Source organism: Macaca mulatta, chromosome 11 (assembly GCF_049350105.2).
Source record: "Macaca mulatta isolate MMU2019108-1 chromosome 11, T2T-MMU8v2.0, whole genome shotgun sequence".
NCBI lineage: Eukaryota > Metazoa > Chordata > Mammalia > Primates > Cercopithecidae > Macaca > Macaca mulatta.
In genome coordinates, this window is record NC_133416.1 from 77,033,793 (window position 1) to 77,052,996 (window position 19,204).

At 40.1% G+C, this 19,204-nt stretch overlaps 1 protein-coding gene across 7 annotated transcripts in view; it reads left to right on the plus strand.

The window, feature by feature from the left end:
- MYRFL (myelin regulatory factor like) overlaps window positions 1–19,204 on the plus strand; it is a 116,098-nt gene that overhangs the window by 91,102 nt on the left and 5,792 nt on the right. For 5 of the 7 annotated variants that reach the window (XM_077954717.1, XM_077954721.1, XM_077954719.1 and 2 more), the window contains 7 exons: window positions 357–420; window positions 5,157–5,242; window positions 8,733–8,807; window positions 8,915–8,955; window positions 9,073–9,252; window positions 18,404–18,466; window positions 19,091–19,178. In XM_077954717.1, the coding sequence (XP_077810843.1) occupies window positions 357–420; window positions 5,157–5,242; window positions 8,733–8,807; window positions 8,915–8,955; window positions 9,073–9,252; window positions 18,404–18,466; window positions 19,091–19,178 (597 nt within the window). The remainder of the gene's footprint in view (window positions 1–356; window positions 421–5,156; window positions 5,243–8,732; window positions 8,808–8,914; window positions 8,956–9,072; window positions 9,253–18,403; window positions 18,467–19,090; window positions 19,179–19,204) is intronic. The other 2 variants (XM_077954718.1, XR_013401232.1) reach the window with 2 other exon arrangements.

Consider the following 19,204-nt stretch of genomic DNA (forward strand, 5'->3'; position numbering starts at 1 on the left):
AGGGTGGCTTCTCCTTTAATGAGGAGAAGTGGTCATTTCTAAATTTAGAAAACCATGTTTGGTCCTCAGGGGAAGACTTTTTGTTATTTTTTTCTTAATTGCTTAAGAAGGTAAATGCACATTTCCTGGGGTTTAGTTTTGAGAAAAAGAGAAATATAATGTTTAATTTATTCAGTTATACTTACTGAAGTTCCTTTTCGCAAAAGGAACTCTCAATTGCCATGACTTTTCCTTTTCAAAATGTCACTGTATTGCAAAAGAAAGTCATATTGCTGTGTTAGTGACAGGCTGGGCCTTTGTCATATATCTCCTGGAGAGGTATTTGAATAGTAACCAATTTTCTCTCTCTTTTAAAGCAAATCTAGCAGAGCCGTTAGTGCATCTTCTCCAAGAAGGGCCGTTCATAAAAAAAACAACAAGGTAAATAGACAAATTTACAATGAAAGGAAATGATATTTTCTACTTAAAATGTCTTTAGAGAAATCAGTCAAGAATCTTTTACTCATTTATTTGTTGAGAAAATCCGTAGTTTGCATCCTTATGTACTACATGTGTTTAAATATTAGCCCTCTAGTAGATATTAACTGGCTTTTAAAAGCAAAGTTTAGAGAAACAAGTACAAAATATATTAATCTCAGAATTATTATCTGCAAGTTTTTGTTTGTGTTGTCCCCTTCAGGCGAAAGTCAGCAGCCTCAGCATACAGATGGCCTTGTGCTGCCAGATCTGTGTACATGCCTTGACCCCCACCCCCTTATCTTTGGCTTTAGGAGATCCCAAAGGGACTTTAGTTAATCCTCAAATCCCTCTTTTCCCTTTGATATTTAGTACTAAATATGCAAATGGAAGAATAGGTATTCACTTGCTGGCAAAGGTTAAAATGTGATGGTTTTATTAATGAATAAAGAAAGCATTTATTAAGTAGGATAGTATTTATAGTTAAAGTGAAGGTTAATCATTTATTAACTTGAAGGACACCCTCTCCATCACAGAGAAATATCAGTAAGGGAGAAGCTGCAATACACCCTTCCTAGCAGCACTTCATAAGTAGCTACAAAACTCAGCTTGCTCCCTCTGATCCAGCAGTGGCCCAAAGGTGGCCCTTCCCTGGGGAGGATATCCATGACCTTAACTGACACCCTATTAAAGGTTGACCTGATGCTTGTGTCACTGCCTCATTTTACTCTCTACTCCTCATGCTATACTGTGTTGATTATTCTAAAAGGATTCAGAAAGAGTTCAAAAATTCTTCTACTAAAAACAAGTAAACTATTATGCAGCTGACAAGCTCCTTAGTGTATTGACACACACAAATACCCAGGTAAAAATATATGTAGAATTGCTCTGGGGCAAGTTACTCAACCACACTGGGAAATAGGGACAATTATAGTATTTACACAGATTGTTGATAGGATTTAAATGAGGATTAAGGAGCTACAGCTCTGCACAGCACTCAGCACTTAGTAGGTTACTCAATAAACACAAAACGCGAAAAATATTGTGTAGGAAAGGTACCCTTTGGACTAAATAATTTTCAGTGGGACAGAGGGAATGGTATCCACATCCATGGCAGCCCTGATAGATGCAGTTTGGTCACCTGTAATCTCTGTAGCTCCCATCTTGCAAAATAAGAGATTCTCTTTATTTTGCAGTTATCTCAGAATATTAACTAGAATATATGGCCCATGAGAGCAGGCTCCGTGTCTGCCTTCCTCATTCTCATGTCACTAGGACTAGCACGAAGTAGGCACTCAAGAAATATTTGTCAGATGAATACCTGAGTGGAGAGCCCAGTATGAAAATATTCCCTGAAGTATGACAACTTACATTAAAAAACATTAAGTGGTTCAGCGTCTTGGATATGTGGGTGGGGTATAAGCTGAGGTGTGGTCCCAGGGTCGGGGACTCATGTAGGCCTTAAAGAGCACCCATTCAACTCAGAGACCTCTTGCTGTCACTGTAGAGGGCCTGTGGGAGGCAGAAAGGGTGAGTCAGATCTCTTCTAAGGAACTGCATTGTAGCCAGGGAAGATTGGAAGAAAATACAAAGAACAGTTGTACGTGGATGTCATCAGTGCTGCAGAGGCTCAGAATGTCAGGAGGTTTATGAGAGTTGAGCCTTAAAGGAGGAGTAAGCTTTGGCTAGACAGCGATGAAACTGAAGGAGAAGTTACAGATGGAATGGCATAAATGAAAGTCTGGTGGCTGGAAATGGCTTCCTTGAAGGATTAGGTGGGAGTTGTTTAGGGAAGATAGTGGAAGATAGGGCTGAAAATAAAGAAGCCATGAAGGCCTTTTGAATAACAGCAATATCTAAGTTGTATAGTTTCCTTTCTTTAAAAACAGACAGTAAAAAGGAGGCAGCATAGCATTGCGGTTAAGAGCATAGATTCTGGAGCCAAGTTTTGGGGGGTTCAAATTCCTGGCTGTGTGATTTATTAGCTGTGTGATCTTGAGAGAGAAACTTAGCCTTCCTGTGTCTCATTTTCCCTATTTTTAAAATGGGGTTGATAAAGGTACTTGCTTCATAGGGTTGTAGAGGATTATTGTGAGGATTAAATAAATTGATATATGTAAAGCATTTGCATAGCACATAGTAAGTGCTACATAATAGTTGTTATTAATGTGTTCAAACTCAATATTTTAGCGTATCTCATTTCAGGCTTGTCCAGGGAGCTCAATAAAATACAGATAACTAAAGTGCTTGTTCCCTCTGTGCTGACCTGCTAAGAGATCTGAGCTCTTCCTGTGAGGTTGACTTTTACTTCCATGCTACCACCCATCTCCTAGGTGTCCTCTGTTCCTTGGGGACTCTGTGGGTCATTGAAATGCTTGTGTGTGAGTGGGGAGTGGTATTCTGGAGTAGGGTGGGGGTCTTGTTAATGAGCAAATTGATGCTGTGGGCAGTTAGTGGGTCTTACCAGATGGTAAGAAGCCTGACTGGGCCCTGCCTTTACTTCCACACGGCTCCCAATGCTGGCCAAGATGGTGTTCATTCTGGAGGAAGATTGAAGTCTCTTGATGTAGCTCTCATTCAATCAGTAGGGTTCCTCTTTTTTCCTTCTCTTTCTCCACCTCCAAGAGGTAGGTGGGCCATTCTGGCTATACGTAGGACTCAGGATGAGATAGGAAGCTCCCCAGGATTCAAATAAGAATTCACTGACTATTTGGAGGAGGAGAGGGAAAAGGAAAGAATGAAGATGGCTGGGCATGGTGGCTCACGCTTGTAATCCTAACACTTTGGGAGGCCAGAGTGGGTGGATCACTTGAGCCCAGGAGTTCAAGACTAGCCTGGACAACACAGTGAGACCCCATCTCTACAAAAAATTAAAATATTAACTGGGTTTGATGGCTGTAGTTGCAGTTACTAGGGAGGCTGAGGTGGGAGGATCGCTTGAGCCCAGGTGGTAGAGGCTGCAGTGAGGCAAAATTATGCCATTGCACTCCAGCCTTGGTGACAGAGCAAGACCCTATCTAAGAAAAAAAAATGAACATGGGTAAATACTTTTTATTGTCCTACCTCTTACAGGTTCCCAGTCCCTACTCTCCCCCAAATAAAACCTATTGAATAAGAATTTTACATTTAGGGCATTTAGGGTTTTCTCAAGCACCGTAGTAATTCTATGCACACCTTAATTTGAGAGACATTACACTGTTTATTGGATATACCTAATAACTCTGAAAAGTAGGCAGGTATTATTTTATTATTCCTATTTTATTGATAAGGAAAATGAGGATCAATGACATTTAGATAACTTGAAGACTCAACTCTAAGTCTGACTCCAGGTCTTAGGCCATTTCTCTATATTAGGCCAAAGGATTTGGAGGAAAAGCATGGAGACTTAAAATAATTCAGTAGCTGTGAGGGTAGATTGAAGGGGAAAGCACTTACCCTGAAACTAGTCCTATTTAATTCCAGTCAATTCAACAAATTTCATTGAGTTTCTCCTCTGTGCAGTACACTATTAAGATGTCCTCAGAACAGTTTCTGTGAGACCTCAGAACAGTATAAGCCATTGACTCCTTGGTCATCACAACAGCTTCCAGCTATACTTACGGATGGCTCAGTTACAATAGCCCTAAGGGATAGTGTACTTGGTAAAAATGGTATAGTGAATCCTACACCCCTACCCTATACTACATGGAAGAACATTTGCTTTAGTCAGATAACTAGCCCAATAAATTAAACCAAGAACGAATTTAAAATTATTATCACCTTATTGTACCCAATAAATTAAACCAAGAACCAATTAAAAACTATTACCACTTTATTCTAATACCCTAATAACCAAAAGCATGACTCTATCCTATATCCCCAGAAGGCAGCAGGCATAATACTCCTTATTGCATTTATAGGAAACTCATATTTAAGTAGCACCTCATTTAAGTGGGCAGAAAACTCCTATCTCTTCAGCCAGATTCCCCAGCAATTGCAGAGCTGTCATTCTGTAGCTCTTGGCTTCCCCATATGCAAGTTTGTATGCCAATATGTGTCAGTCCTAAAGTTTTGTCTCATTCACATACTGGAGACTATAATTTACTAATTTTCATGTCTCCTATAGTGTTGTACATAATGCTGCTCAATAAATATTGTAGAATTAATATGAGAATAAATAAGACACAGGCCCAGAGATATCTGTATATAGAGGTGAAAAATTGAATACTGGTGTTATAATTTTAAAAAGCGTTTAGTGGGATTTCATTCTATAAAAACCATTTTCATCATTTGTCATGATACCTGAAATCATTCCATTGGAATTCATCTCTTCATGTCTCGAAGATCTTTTGATTTTCAAAAGTATCCTACTCAAAGAGATGGACATCTGTGGTCTGACAACATCTCGCCTCAGGTCCCCCTTTCTCATAAAACTGCAAAGATAAGTGCCCAATGACTGGCAAAGATCATTGTCTGCAGGATGTCTGGGAAAAGGGAGATTGCTGTAGCTTGGAATTTCAAGGAAAGGGAGGTACTTGAGATAGACTTTGAAAGAATGTTGTTTTCAGAGAGGCAGGGAGGAGGAAAGATGTAAATTGAGGCAAGCACTCAAACTATCCCAAGACAGCAGCAAATACCCGTGCTGGGAGCAATTCTCCAGGCTCCCTTCTCACAGTTAGAGTTACTAATTTATCACTGCTCATTACTGAACCTTTTTATAGGTTTATCTTTCAGGAAAAAGACGGGCGTGTCCTAATTGGGTTTTCCAGACCTTGGTTATAACTCTGATTGCTGTGATGGCATTTTGGTAAGAAAAACTTCACTGTTATGCCATGTCAAGCTCTTTTGTTCCTTCCCATGTTTCTTTTATCACATATGAACTGGGGACTTGCCTGTTTACTTCGAAGACAAGAAGCCCTTTAAACTAGGCCCTGAACTTTGATAGCGGAGAAATGAGGGAACCTTTTTTGAAAACTCTTATTTTGAAGAAAAAAGCACAGGCTTACTGCCTTAAATATGACATGATTTTTTTTCAATTAACTGCTATGTTTAGCAACAAACTGTGCCTTTCATGTGTGTGTGTGTGTGTGTGTGTGTGTGTGTGTGTGTGTGTGTATCTTTCTTAGCTTTGCAAATTCTGTTTTCTTTTCTGTTGACCTTGGAGAAAGAAGTAAATAGGAAATCAAGTATAATCCACTCTCCCTTGGTCACTCATATTTATGGTAACTCTCCTGGATTCTTCAGTGAAGACTTTTCACCAAAGGGACACCAAGATATACCATGTGATGGAATTGTAGCCAAATCTACTAAGCAGTTAAATCAAGCAAATACAGTGAGGACAGCAGTATTTGCTATGCAAATTGGGCAATTTTTGATGCCATCCCTCCTCTGCAGCCCGCAAAGGCAGGCCTTTGCTAGAATGCAGGGCCCTTTCTCAGGTCTCTAGGCTTCTGCTGCTGTGATTCCCCTCCCCCACCACACTGGGCCTTTGAGACCTGGTCATCTTGCTGTGTTCTCTTGCCTGTCTTCTCTGGGCCTTTGAGTGCACCTGGTTTTTTCTTAGTCGGACTATTCACATGGTGAAAGGATATTTATCTGTCACTCAAAAAATGCTTTGTTAGCCTGGGAAAGGACTGGCTTCTGGGGCCTGTCTTAGGGGAGACAATTATTCTCAGGGCAAAGCAAGCTGTGGTCTCAAAGTGCTTCCAGTTGCTTGACCTAAAGCTGCATCCCAGCTATAGAAGATTGTGTAGTTTTATCAGTGCCCTTCTTGTTCCTTAGTGTTTTCGCTTGTGACTTGCTACTGCCCACTGTAGGGAGACACCCAAGTATTTGACACCACTACCTAGAATTCCCATTAGAAGCCTTCGCACTTTTCTTATTCTCCCAGGTGTGCTTGTCTTCTCCTGCTGGGATTCCCAACTCAGGAAGAGTGTGAACCTCTATCTTAGTGGACATACTTAGCATTCTCTGGAGACACAGATTCCCCAGTCCGGTAGAAAAGTTATAAGAAGTCTAATTGTAAGGTAAAGAGACTGCTTTTTAAACATACTTATTAGATCTTATTATTTCCAATATTGTTTACCACTAAGACTGCAGATGGTAGGTGTTAGGCTTACTATCTTGCTTCTGGCATGTGGTACACCTGAGTAGGATCAAAACCAGGGTTTGCCCCCAAAGAATGGAAAAGATGTCCAAAGATGTCCTAGAAGTTTTCTGGGCTTTGTGTTGAGGCAGATGCTGGACACAAATCATAAAGAGTATTTTAGAATTGGAATGGGGAGATGGAGCGTGGGAAAGGTAGGAGAACAAAGAAGGGAAGACTGTGACACAGGATTTTTCTCAGCCTTTTTGCTGGACTCACAGCAGCAGTGCCCCATCTACTTGGCTCGCTGTGCTGCTGAGTGGGAGCACATGAGAGAGTGAGTGCAGGGTTTGGTCGGCCACTCCAGGTGCTGATACAGCAGCAAGCTCCATGCAAGGCTCGTGGCCAGTCCAGGCATGTCACCCCAAGGGGAATGTGGCAGTGCCCTGGTAAGAGTTCCTGGGACCCCGAAACCCCAGAGCGGGTGTTAGTGTGCTAATTAGTGCTTTTAGCTCTGCCATCTGCAGCCCAATGCACAGCAGAGTGTTAGCAGTTTAGTTGACCCCTGGCTTTGTCACATGGGGCAGCTGCCCACCACTGGTGAGGGCAAAGGGTCAATGATACAGCCTTTCTTGGTACCCATGCTCCGTGAGTCCCAAGCTCTTGTCCAGCGTCTAAGAAGAATGAGGTCATGCTGATGATTGAAGGGTGATGAAAGCAGATAATTTTATTGAGCAAAGAAAACAGCTCTCAGCAAAGAGGGGAGCTGAAAAGGGGATGGAAAGTTCAGGTCATCTTCCCCAAAATCAAGTTGTCTCTTCCCTGAAGTCAGGTCATCTCTTCCCCAAAGTCAGGTTATCTCTGTCTCTACTGACTGAGTCTGGGGTTTTTATAGGCACAGGATAGGGGCAGGGCAGGCCATAGGTATTATTGGAAAAGGCAGCATTCGATTGGTTAAAAGGTATTATTCAGAAAGACCCACTTGGGAGAGAGTGGGAAAACAGGAATAGAAGTTCTCACTCTGGGCTGTGGGTTTCAGGCTGTTTTTGGCTTTAAGGTGGAGTTTCACTGGGGACCCAACCCTGTCTGCCTAGGATTACTCTGCCTCCTGCCTCTATTAACTGGACCACAGCAAACAGTTGCCACGATGACACTATAAATTCTATCTGACAGCATCTTTGGGGTTCAGCAACACTTTTCCCAGGCAGAGCTGTGCCTGCTGGGCAGTAACCAGCTGCTGCTGAGAACACTTTGGGAATTTGTTCTTTATGAGCACATATGGCACAGTTTTCTTGTGTATCGTAATAATGGTAAATCCAGCACCTTTGATAGGAAGCAAAATAATGAGGAGTCAAGTTTGGAAAACTGGGTGTGAAGTCAAACTGGCAAGAAGTCAAGTCAGGTAACTCTTTCAAGCCTAGCACAAAATGGAGCTGTAAAGCCATCAGCAGACTTTCTGTGTGACTTGTGAGAGGGTTCTAAAGATGTCTCCCAAAGAGGAGAACACGAAGTATTTGGATGCGTGAGGATTGTTGGGAATAGCTTCCCAAGGCTCGGAACTCTTAAGAAAAGCTTCCATTTGTTTATATAAGTTCCGGTCATGGAGGAGAAGACATCCTCATTGTTTTGAAGTCTCACAGTGTGGAAACAAATACTTTCTTGCAGTTCTTTTCCTTCCTCTGACCTATTCAGTGTATTGTGCTCTGAAAAGACAGGCAGCCGGAAGGAAGATGTCAGAGAAGCAGCCAGAGGGTTTGGCCTCCACAGCTGACTAGACCTGTGCTGCCTTCCATCTCCTGATGCGACAGTGCCGATGCCCTCCACCAGTGGGATGCAAACTGGGCTCTGACTCTTTCCTGCAAGGAGCAGTTGCCTCCAGCCACTTACATGCTTCCTCTTGTAATCTTCCAGTAGTGACAGGCGCCTCTGAGACAGCTTGCCAGGGCTGGGGGGCTGCTCTGTGGAAAAAATCCATCAGCATGGAGTGTCCCAGGAGCCTCTGCGCTCCAGGAAGCTGAGGGCTTTTTCTCTCCAGGGCAGAAAAGCATAACTGTGCTGGTTTCCATGGTGTTTCTGTCAGCCGAGGCCACCCCCTCCCCCCTGCTCCCATCTGTGTGGCCTGTGAGAGTACATCTCTGGCCAGCTGGATGTGTGAGATATATCTGGAAACAAATCTGCCACATAATGCTTTTTTTTTTTTTTTTTTTGACAGTGCTTTGACGATAGTCGCCCTTTATATACTTAGCTTAAAAGATCAAGACCGACGTGTCCCAAATCTCCCTCCAAGGTGAGAGTTCAGTTCAATTTTCTGGCCTAAAATTCCTTTGGAAAGAAGGATTTTTGCAGGCCTCATTCATTAATCATTTCATTCTTTTTCTCCGGCAATATCACAAGCTCTCAGGAGCCGGCTCTGCTGTCCACAGCCTCCTCCTCAGGTAAAGGCTTTACATTCCTCACCCTCAAACCTGGTTTCAAGTGAACTGTCAACAGAAGAAACCAGCATTTCAGGTTAACCTTCTTGCTTCCCCTCCCCCCTGCCCAATGCCTTGCAGCACCTAATACATCCCTGGCAACCACACCGGCCTCCTTACAAGTACCTGAAATTACTTTCTGTGAAATCCTGCCATGTCAGGAGACTTATTGCTGCCCCATCTGGGGAATGAAAGAAGTCTTTTCAAGTCCTGTGCAAAGACAATCTGAAGACAAGGACTTCCATCAGAGGCAATGGTCAGGTAAATGATGTTTGAAGAGAAACAACTAGAGCTTTGAACTTGAGGTTGTTTTTCTTGTCACAGTTTACTTAGATGGTCATTAATGGTTCCAGATAATGGTTCCATGCTTCTATTTGGGGTGGCAAAATCTTTAAAACACAAATACACAAACTGTCAATCACCTGTAATATTGAGTTCCTTGCCCAGGAATGAAATTTTGGTTGATTCAAGTACTTATAATTCTCACCAAGTGAAAGGTTCTCATTTGTCCATTGCCAACAAGGATAGTAATAGTAGCACAAGTGAAGTAATTACATGCACGTGGGTGGATTTTTTTTGGCTCATTTAGAATTTTAAAAATGATGTGGTATCTGGGCTCTCAGCCCAAACCAACTAGGGCAAAATGTAAGAGACTTTGGAAACTCTAATTTAGAGTTCAGGGTGAGATTTAAGGCAGTGAAAAACACCAGGTTGGCATTCCACTTTCAGAATAACTTTTTCCTCTTTCTCCTAGGGACACACACATACATACACACATACCAATGTTTTTCAAGTAACAGAATTTTCATAGTAAAAAAATGTATAGAAACTTAATCAAGGACTGCAAGTGTAATCATATCCATAAGATTATATACAAGTCTTCCAAATGTATACTAATTTATTACTGTTTTTAAAAATTTATTCTATATACACGTATTAATAAAGAGTAATATTAATGATGATGCTAATAAGGATACATATTACTGTGGCTTATTGATTAGGATGCTGTCATAACAATAACTCTCAAATATCAGTGGATTCTTATGGCAAACATTTAATTCTGACTCACTCTATATATTAAATGTGAATCAAAAGAGGGTTCTTGGTCATCATGTCATTTAAAGTCTAGCTGATGAAGATTCCATCACAATAATTATTTCCACAGTCTCCATAGTAGTGGTAAAAGAACAAGGCAAATTATGTACTGGCTCTTAAAGCTTCCACCTAGGTATAACACGTTACCTCTGCTTATACTTTATTGGCCAAAGCAGGTCACGTCACATTGGTCATGTCTAATTTTAAAACGGATGGGGAAGAACAGACCTAACATGTATGGAGAAGATGAACCAGAATACTTATAAGTGGTGCTAATGACCTACGTAGAATATGGTCAGTGGTTGAAATGTTGGGGTGCAATGTCATTTCCTTTCCCTTTTGACATTATTGCATATCCTAGTCTTGGTTGAATAACTTACAAGTTGTCATCATCATCATCATGATTATCATGTTGTAATGAAGTATTACTCTATGCAAGGTTCTGTCATAAGTAGTTTACATGAGTAAATCATTTAATCTTCACAAGCCTACAAGAGAGGTGCCATTATGATCCCAATTTTTTTCTGGTGAGGAAGCTGAGACACAGAGTTCTTTCACTACAGCAATAGGAAGCATTGAGCTTTTCTCATGAAAACTATTTTTGATTGAACTTAGGAGCAGATGCATCACTATAGAGTAAAACTAAAGCTTCATTTTAAATAAAGGAATTCATTTCAGTCATCTTATTCTCAATATTTTTAAATATGAAAAAATCTAGAACTACCACAGAAATCCCCAAGGCTTTTATCCCTTGTGAAAGCACATGGAACCTTGTGGCTGGTAAACACTTTTCTTACTTTGGGAGCCCATGCTGGAGACACTTGAAGTTCTTTTCTGAAAGCGGTCCTTGGAAGAGACCATCTCACCTATGAGAGATGTACTAATAACAGATACTGAATAGGAAGAGGTTGTAGACTGGTCCACTCTTCATTTTCAAGGGTTTCTTGACCGCTGAACAAGTTCATTCCTGAAGTAACCAGCTGTTCACATCAAGGGAATATAGTCATGTGCCACATGTTTCAGTCAACAATGGACCATATGTATACTAGAGGCCCCATAAGATAATAATTGAGCTGAAAAATTCTTATTGCCTGGTGACATCTTGATGATCCTGACCCTGTATAGGCCAGGCTAATGTGTGTATTTTGTACTTTAGTTTCTAATGAAAAAGTTTAAAGGTAAAAAAAAAATTTAATAGAAAAAGCTTATAAAATAAAATTATGAAGAAAGAAAATATCTTTGTACAACTGTACAATGCGTTTGCGTTTTAAGCTAAGTGTTATTGCAAGAGTCAAAAAGTTTCTTAAAATGTAGAAGTTTATAAAGTAAAAAAATTGCAGTAAGCTAAGGTTAATTATTTATTGAAGAAAGAAAATTTAAAAAATAAATTTAGTATAGCCTAAATGTATGGTGTTTATAAAGTCTACAGTAGTATCCCAGGCCTTCAGATTCACTCACCAGTCACTCACTAATTGACTCAGAGCAACTTCTAGCCCTGCAAGCTCCATTCATGGTAAATTCCCTGTACAGGTGGACTAGTTTTTGTCTTTTATACTTTATTTTTTACTGTACCCTTTCTACGTTTAGATATATTCAGATACACAAATACTTACCATTGTGTTACAATTGCCTACAGTATTTACAGTATAATGCTGTACAGGTTTGCAACCAAGAAGCAATATAGCCTAGGTGTGTAGTAGGCTGTACAGTCTAGGTTTGTAAAGTACACTTTGTGATGTTTGTACAACAATGAAATTGCCTAATGACGTATCTCACATATTCATGTAGTTAAGCAATGCATGACTGTATTGGGAGGAACAGCCCTTTTTAAACCAGATCAAGGCTTTTTGCTCTCTGTGACAATGCAGAATTTTCATGTTAAAAAAATTATAGGAACTCAATCAAGGGCTACAAGTGTAATCATGTCCATAAGATTATATATAATTCTTCCAAATGTATACTAATTTATTAATTGTTTTTAGAAATGTTCCCCTAAAAACAATAGCCTAGAAACAAGATGAGCAGACACTCATCTTGTTTCTACAACAATGAAATTGCCTAATGACATATTTCACAGGATCATGTAGTTAAGCAATGCATCACTGTATTGGGAGGAACAACCATTATTAAACCAGATCGAGGCTTGTTGCTCTCTGTGACAATACGGATTTTCATGTTAAAAAAATTACAGAAACTTGATCAAGGGCTACAAGTGTAATCATGTCCATAAGATTATATACAATTCTTCCAAATGTATACTCATTTATTATTGTTTTTAGAAATGTTCCCCTAAAACCAGTAGCCTAGAAACAAGATGAGTGTCTGCTCAACAAGATGAGTGTCTGCTCATCTTGTTTCTATAGCTATATAAATGAGAAAGAAGTGACTCCTAAGGAAAGAAAATTTGCTCCATGGTGCCAGGCTGTGTCCACCCAGACAGAACTAACAGCTTCTTTGACTACAAATGAAATTTATGTTCTGCTTTACTAGGCTCTGTGATACACTGGGAAAGTTGTTGCCTCTTGCTTTTGTCAACTGGAGAAAAATGGAAAGGATTCAAATGTTTGATTCACTTTTGTCTTCAGAAAACCCAAAAACTTTTGGAGATTTAGTCACAGAGTCTCAGAGAACAGCTACGCAAGTGGCACCTGACTTTTTGGCCCTGAGAATCCACTATAAGCATACTTTTACAATGATGTGATTGAGAAAATACTTGAAGGGCAAATGTAACTATAAATTCAGTTAAGCTTTTAACTGAATTGTTTTTATTACTCCAACAGTGGCGTTTGAAAAATAGTACAAATCTATAGGAGAGATGTTGCTTTTCAAGTCTACAGATAGCACCACAGACCCCTTTATGCAATCACCCAAGGTTCCAAGGACCCCATGTCAGGAGAACTGCTGATTTATATCAAATTACCCATTTTGCAGCTGATGAAATGGAGGCACTGGACCTTGCTTAAGATTCCTCAGTTGAGTTTCTAGAAAAGTTGGAATTGAAATCTGGGTCCCCTGCTTCTCTGTCCTGGGTTCCTTCCCATTTGCCACCCTGCCTCCATTGATTTGGACATGGGATGTGCATGTACCTGAGATCAACTCTAGAAGGTACAGAAAGTATCCACTCTATGGCCCTTTCTGGCTCCTCCTGGTAAGTTTGCCTCTGTCCATTGCAATGACCCTGATGTGGGATATTTTCGAGTCTGAGCAAAGCCTCTTCTCTTCTGCTGCTGGTTTACTCTTCCCCTCTGTTCAGGGTACTGTATAACAGCAGCCTTCTAAATACAAAAGAGGAGAAGTCTAGGAAACTATTCTTTTCAGCCAGATGTTTCTAAGGCATTAAAGACCAATTAAAAATTAAGGAATAAAAATAAAAAAGAAATTCAAGAGTAACAACAACAACAACAACAACAAACTTAGGAAAGCTCTCAGTGGGATGCAGAGTAATATCTAACAGTTTACTAAACCCCTAAACACATTTATGAGCCTCCTCCTGAGGAGTAAGACTATAATAAAATAAGCGAAGGGAAATCAGCATTTTTATGACATACTGAGCTCGTGTCATTATTCTTCTTTTGGGCCAAAGTTGATCTTATCTGTGTAAAGTGTCTTTTAGAAAGGTTATCTCTCCCACTCCGCCTCACTTAATAAAAAGTTTGGGTAAGACTAATCAGGAAGTGGAAAGTGAGTATTTTGGAATATTGAGCTTCTACTTTAAGGAACCATCTGAATGTGATGAATTAGATTTTAATCCATGGAACCAGTAAAGATTTAAGTAGACAAGAGAGTTAGATATTAAAAAGTAACGAGCCTGTGGAGAAAAGCATCTATGGAATTCTGTAGAATATATTAGAGTTGGTGAAGATTTAAAAAATATCTGGAATTCATGTTCATTTTGTTTTGGAGACCACGACTCTGAGAAAAGTGAATGGCCAGAAGAAAATGGCGCCCTGTGTTAAAGGACTCAGCCATTGACTAGTGGGGCTCATTGGCTTCTTCATAGCACATGAGTCTGGTTCAATGAAGGGAAGAGAAAGGTATCCAAGATGCTGTACTGGACTCAGCCGCCAATACAGTCTTACAAGTAGTGCAATATACACCTTCTACCATGACAGGAGTATGCTTTTGTTGGGCACCATCCTAAATCTTTACTCTCCAGAAGTTTCTAATTTAGTTTATTGGGAGAGCTCATCCACCAATTGTGAAATATATCTCCAACTTTATAATGAAAACCTCAGGGAATGTACTATATGAAGCTTATAATGAATATCACTGGAAGGCATTTGTAAAATGAGATCAACCCTAGAAGGTACTGACAGTATGCCTTTATAACTTCCTATATGACTACTGGAAGATTTATGGTTTTCCTATAACCAGCCTTTCAGAGTCAAATAATCTTGTTTCAGAGAAGTGTCAAATGGAAGGTGTTTTACGGGAGATTTAAATTTTATTTCTTGCATTTGAAAAATCATTTTTATAATTCTGATCTGCAAGATTGTCTTTCCTTATTCCCACCTATGTATTGCTGTTTTTTTTTTTTTTTTTTTTTAAAGAAAACGTTACCCCACTGGGTACTCAATTGTATCCATAGGGTTTTATGTCTCCAGGACCTGAAAACACAGTTCTGTGGAATAAGGCAAATCTGTAGTTCTATTGCCAGAATTTATAATGAGCTATTTTTCTGCAAATTCAGCAGGCAAGTAGGACAAAAGGTAGGAGAAGAAAACACACAGGATAGAAAAGTCCTGGTTTCCACTTCTCTTTATGCCTCATTTGCCTTGTAAATTTATAACCTTCTGTGGAAGCCGTCTTAAGCAAAACTTATAGTAGAAACGTATTTGGAAATTATTACTGGAATAGCTAGAATCCAAGAAATCTGGAGGTCTTTTTGGCAGTGTATGTGTTCACATGTAAAGGAAAATAAATATTCAGTTTTCTAGAAACTCCTCATGTATCAGGACCCATTTCTTCTTAATGGAAAGCACCATGTTGGGCTCAGACACTCACCCTGCCTTCCAGTTCTGTCTTGCTTCCTATTGCTAATAGAGTAAAGGAGTCTAGCTTCCCATGTTCATTCTCAGCATCCCTCTGCACCGTTCCCCTGGGAAATTTCCCTGTGAATGTGTAAGAGGAAAGTTTTTTAGAGGTTAAATTGGCCTTCCCTCTTCTTTTCCTTCCTCTTTCCCTGGCTCTCTTCCTTCCATCCTTTCACCCATATTCATTGAGCACCACTGTGAGCCCAGCATTACCCTATCTGGGATACAACAGTGAACAGGATGTAGTCTTCAAGGAGCCCACAGTTAGGTGAATGGTTAAGTAAGCTAGTCCTTCCACCTAGTGAGAGGAGTTATAACCAGGATAGGGATGTTTAGGAGTGATTGTCCCCAAGTATTGTCTTTTGCTTTCTATCCTGAAATTGGATACTGAAACTTGAACATAGATCTAAATCTGCAAATTAAAAAAAAAAAGACTGCCAAAACTTCATAAAGTTATTTTGTTAGGCATACTTAGCAACCCACTAAATGATTGCTTTCACTATCTACTTTAAAAAGATACATTAAAAAAACAGCCTTAACAACATTCATCTGAATGGTTACCTTTTCAAAATTGCATTTAAAATGCCTTTTGGGTGATGACAGGAGCCTAGCCACTCCCTGGGCTCCCTCCCTACAAGCCTGCTCTGGCCCCACACCAGCAGCCTGATTCCTCCTTTCAGCTGGCTGCATCTCAGGCCTTACTTTAGACCAAGCTTGTCCAACCTGCGGCCCATGGGCCACGAGCGGCCGAGGACAGCTTTGAATGTGGCTCAACATAAATTTGTAAACTTTCTTAAAACATTATGAGATTTTTTTTTTGTAATTTTTTTAAGCCTTTCAGCTATCATTAGTGTTAGTGTATTTTATGTGTGGCCCAAGACAATTATTCTTCTTCCAGTGTGGCCTAGGGAAGCCAGAAGATTGGACACCTCTGCCTTAGACTTTAAGCTCAAGTTTTTTCCTACGTGGATCACATTTCACATATTCCTGGAATAGCAAAATTGTGGCCTCTGGAATCAGATGGTTTGAATGGGAAACTCCTCATTCCTGTCTACAAGCTGAGTCCTTAGTGCCTCACTTAGCTTATCTGTCAAGCAGGGATAACCTCCCTCTTGGACTTTTGTAAGGCATTCAGAACAATGCTCAGTGAAGAGTAGGCATCAATAAATAGTAGGTGTAATTATATCGCTATCCTTCAATGCAAAAATATAGGTCCCACAGAATTTCCTCTAACATTTCATATTCAAGTTATTAAGCAATTGGGAAGGCATGCTCAATTTTTTTTTTATAAGTTTTGCTTATCTTTAGAGACCACAAACTCTATTTGTATGAAGAAGGTTAATGTTTCATTATTTTACTGTAGGGATAGTCTTGCTCCTATTTTTCTTCATTTTTACCCACTCTCTTGACTGCCCTTGAACCTATTCTCTATTTTAACAGGCTATATTAAGCAGCAGAGAGGTCACAGAAGTAGGCAGGGTTGAAAAACCAATAGGGACCAATATACATTTGATGCTAGGCCCTGGTGCTACCTGGACTCAACTCTAAAGGGATTATTCCATGAAACAGTCCATCTCCCATCTCCATGCTTTCTACTGGGATCTCCAGGAATAGTTCTTTCTCCTTACTAGTTTCCAAATGTTATATCTTTCATAGCCTTTGCTTTCACTCAGAAAAATAAATATGACTAATGAGTATGTCTCTACTCCTTTGCAACTTCATATGAGCTAGGCTTCAGTTGAGCAGAGAAGTTGACTTTAGGGCCTGTTATACTCACTCAAGAAGTAATATCAGGATCAAAAGAAGATCAACAGGAGGGCAGATGCTAGCTCAATAAAAGGGAAAACTGGTATTTAGCATTGCCCAGCAGAAGAATGGGCAGGGAGTCCCTTGTCACTGGAGGTGTTCAAACAGAGATTCCTTGGTTATTTATTTCTTTTTTTACATTAGTATGTGTAATCCTGAGATAGCAATATTAAGATGGATATAAAAGAATCCAGATAATCTAAAGATAATAATTTCAATTAACAATGTTCATTCATAAGCTAGATAGGAAATAAAACTATCATTAGCTTGTCATTAATCAAAGAAAGATGGTTTCCATAGATTGAGCAAGACATTATGCCAGGGGTTACAGAGGATTCAAAGAATGTTAGTAGATGTTCCCTATTCTGGAATTGTCAGGAAAGGGCAAAAATACTTGAAAAGTTAAGTAATAATACAGAGGTAATATGCCCTTCAGTATGGTGACAGATATATCACTGGTTGATGATTGCATTGATGGTTCAGTAATAAATGCTATGGCATTGGAAAGGCAGAATCTGTGAGCTGCAGACCTAGTTAGGGATGGTTTCTTAGTCCACTTTGCCATCATAACAGAATACCACTGACTGGGTGACTTAAACAACAGATATTTATTTTCTCACAGTTCTGGTGGCTGGAAGTCCAAGACCAAGGTGTCAGCAGGTCTGATTTCTTCTGAGACTTCTCTCCTTGGTCTGCAGATGACTATCAACTTGCTGTGTCTTCACGTGATCTTTCCTCTGTGCACACATAGCCCTAGGGTCTCCCGGTGTGTCCTAATCTTCTGCTTTTTTTTTTTTTTTTTTTTTTTTTGAGACAGAGTTTTACTCTTATTGTCCAGGCTGGAGTGCAATGGTGCGATCTTGGCTCACCACAACCTCCACCTCCCAGGTTCAAGTGATTCTCCTGCCTCAGCCTCCCGAGTAGCTGGGATTAGAGACATGTGTCACAATGCCTGGCTAATTTTATATTTTTTAGTAGAGACGGGGTTTCTCCATGTTGGTTAGGCTGGTCTTGAACTCCTGATCTCAAGTGATCTGCCCGCCTTGGCCTCCCAGAGTGCTGGGATTACAGGTGTGAGCCACCGTGCCCGACTCCTAATCTTTTGCTCTTACACGGACACAGGTCAGATTGTATTAGAGCCCACCTTGACAGCCTATTTTAACTTAATCACTGCTTTAAAGACCCTATCAAAAAACAGTCACATTCTGAGGTACTGGGGGGATAAGGCTTCATCATATACATTTGAATTTGGTAGCTGGGAAGGGGGACCCAATTTAGTCCATAACAGATGACTTCTTGCAGAAGGGGGAGAATAAACTAGATCTGTAAGAAATAGGATAGAGATTAGATGGGTTGAAGGATGGGAGACAGAAAGGGTGGGGAGCACTCAACTCACAGAGATGAACTAGGTCACACATGGGGTTTCTTCTCTTCTCCTGAACAAGTCTTCAAGATTGACAGACTTGTTTTCTTTTCAGAAGACAAAAGCAAATCGTTCTTGGCAAGAAATGCTCTTAGCGGCCCTGACTGGAGGAGTGACTGTAAGTTGACATTTAAGTGACAGTATTCTTTGGCTTTGTGGAGCCAGGCAGACTAACAAGTTGTAAAAGCATTGCTGGAGTGAGGAGCAGGGACAAAGGCTGCAGCCTGCCTGCCACGTATATCCATGGGACTGTGTGTTGTAATTGATGCCACCCTAACCACTAATGAGGCATTAGAAATGGTCACTCACTGTCAGACAAGTTGTGGTTGATCTCCATGGATGTTCATAATTTGTTCAAACTTCCTGCCCTCTTCTTCTATTCTGACTATAGTTTGTTTTCTGTGTTCTGAAACAGATTGCATTTCATGTTGCACCCTCCATTTTCAATAAATTTTGATTTAGTAGGACTTCCATGGTCCAGAAATTCTTTTGAATGTTATAGGGGATGTTTATTGGAGCCTGAGTTTTTATTAGTTTTTCTAAAATGTACTATAACCCCCAAAAAGGCCTTCTCCCCTTCCTTTTCCTCCTTTTTTTTTTTTCCATTCGAATACAAATGGAATCTCTTTACCTGGGAAACTCTTACTTCCCATTGTGTAATTTGAGGACTGTGGCTGGAATACAATATTCTTTTCCCTTTCAGAAGAGTTTATTTTCTTTTATCTATTTCTTCTCAATTCAGGGATTGATACAACGATCAGTTCTATTCAGATTATGGAAATCCAGCAAATAATAGATCATCAGTATTGCAGTCGAAGCCTCCAGTGCGGGTGGGTAAGCCTCCCCAGCATGCCCT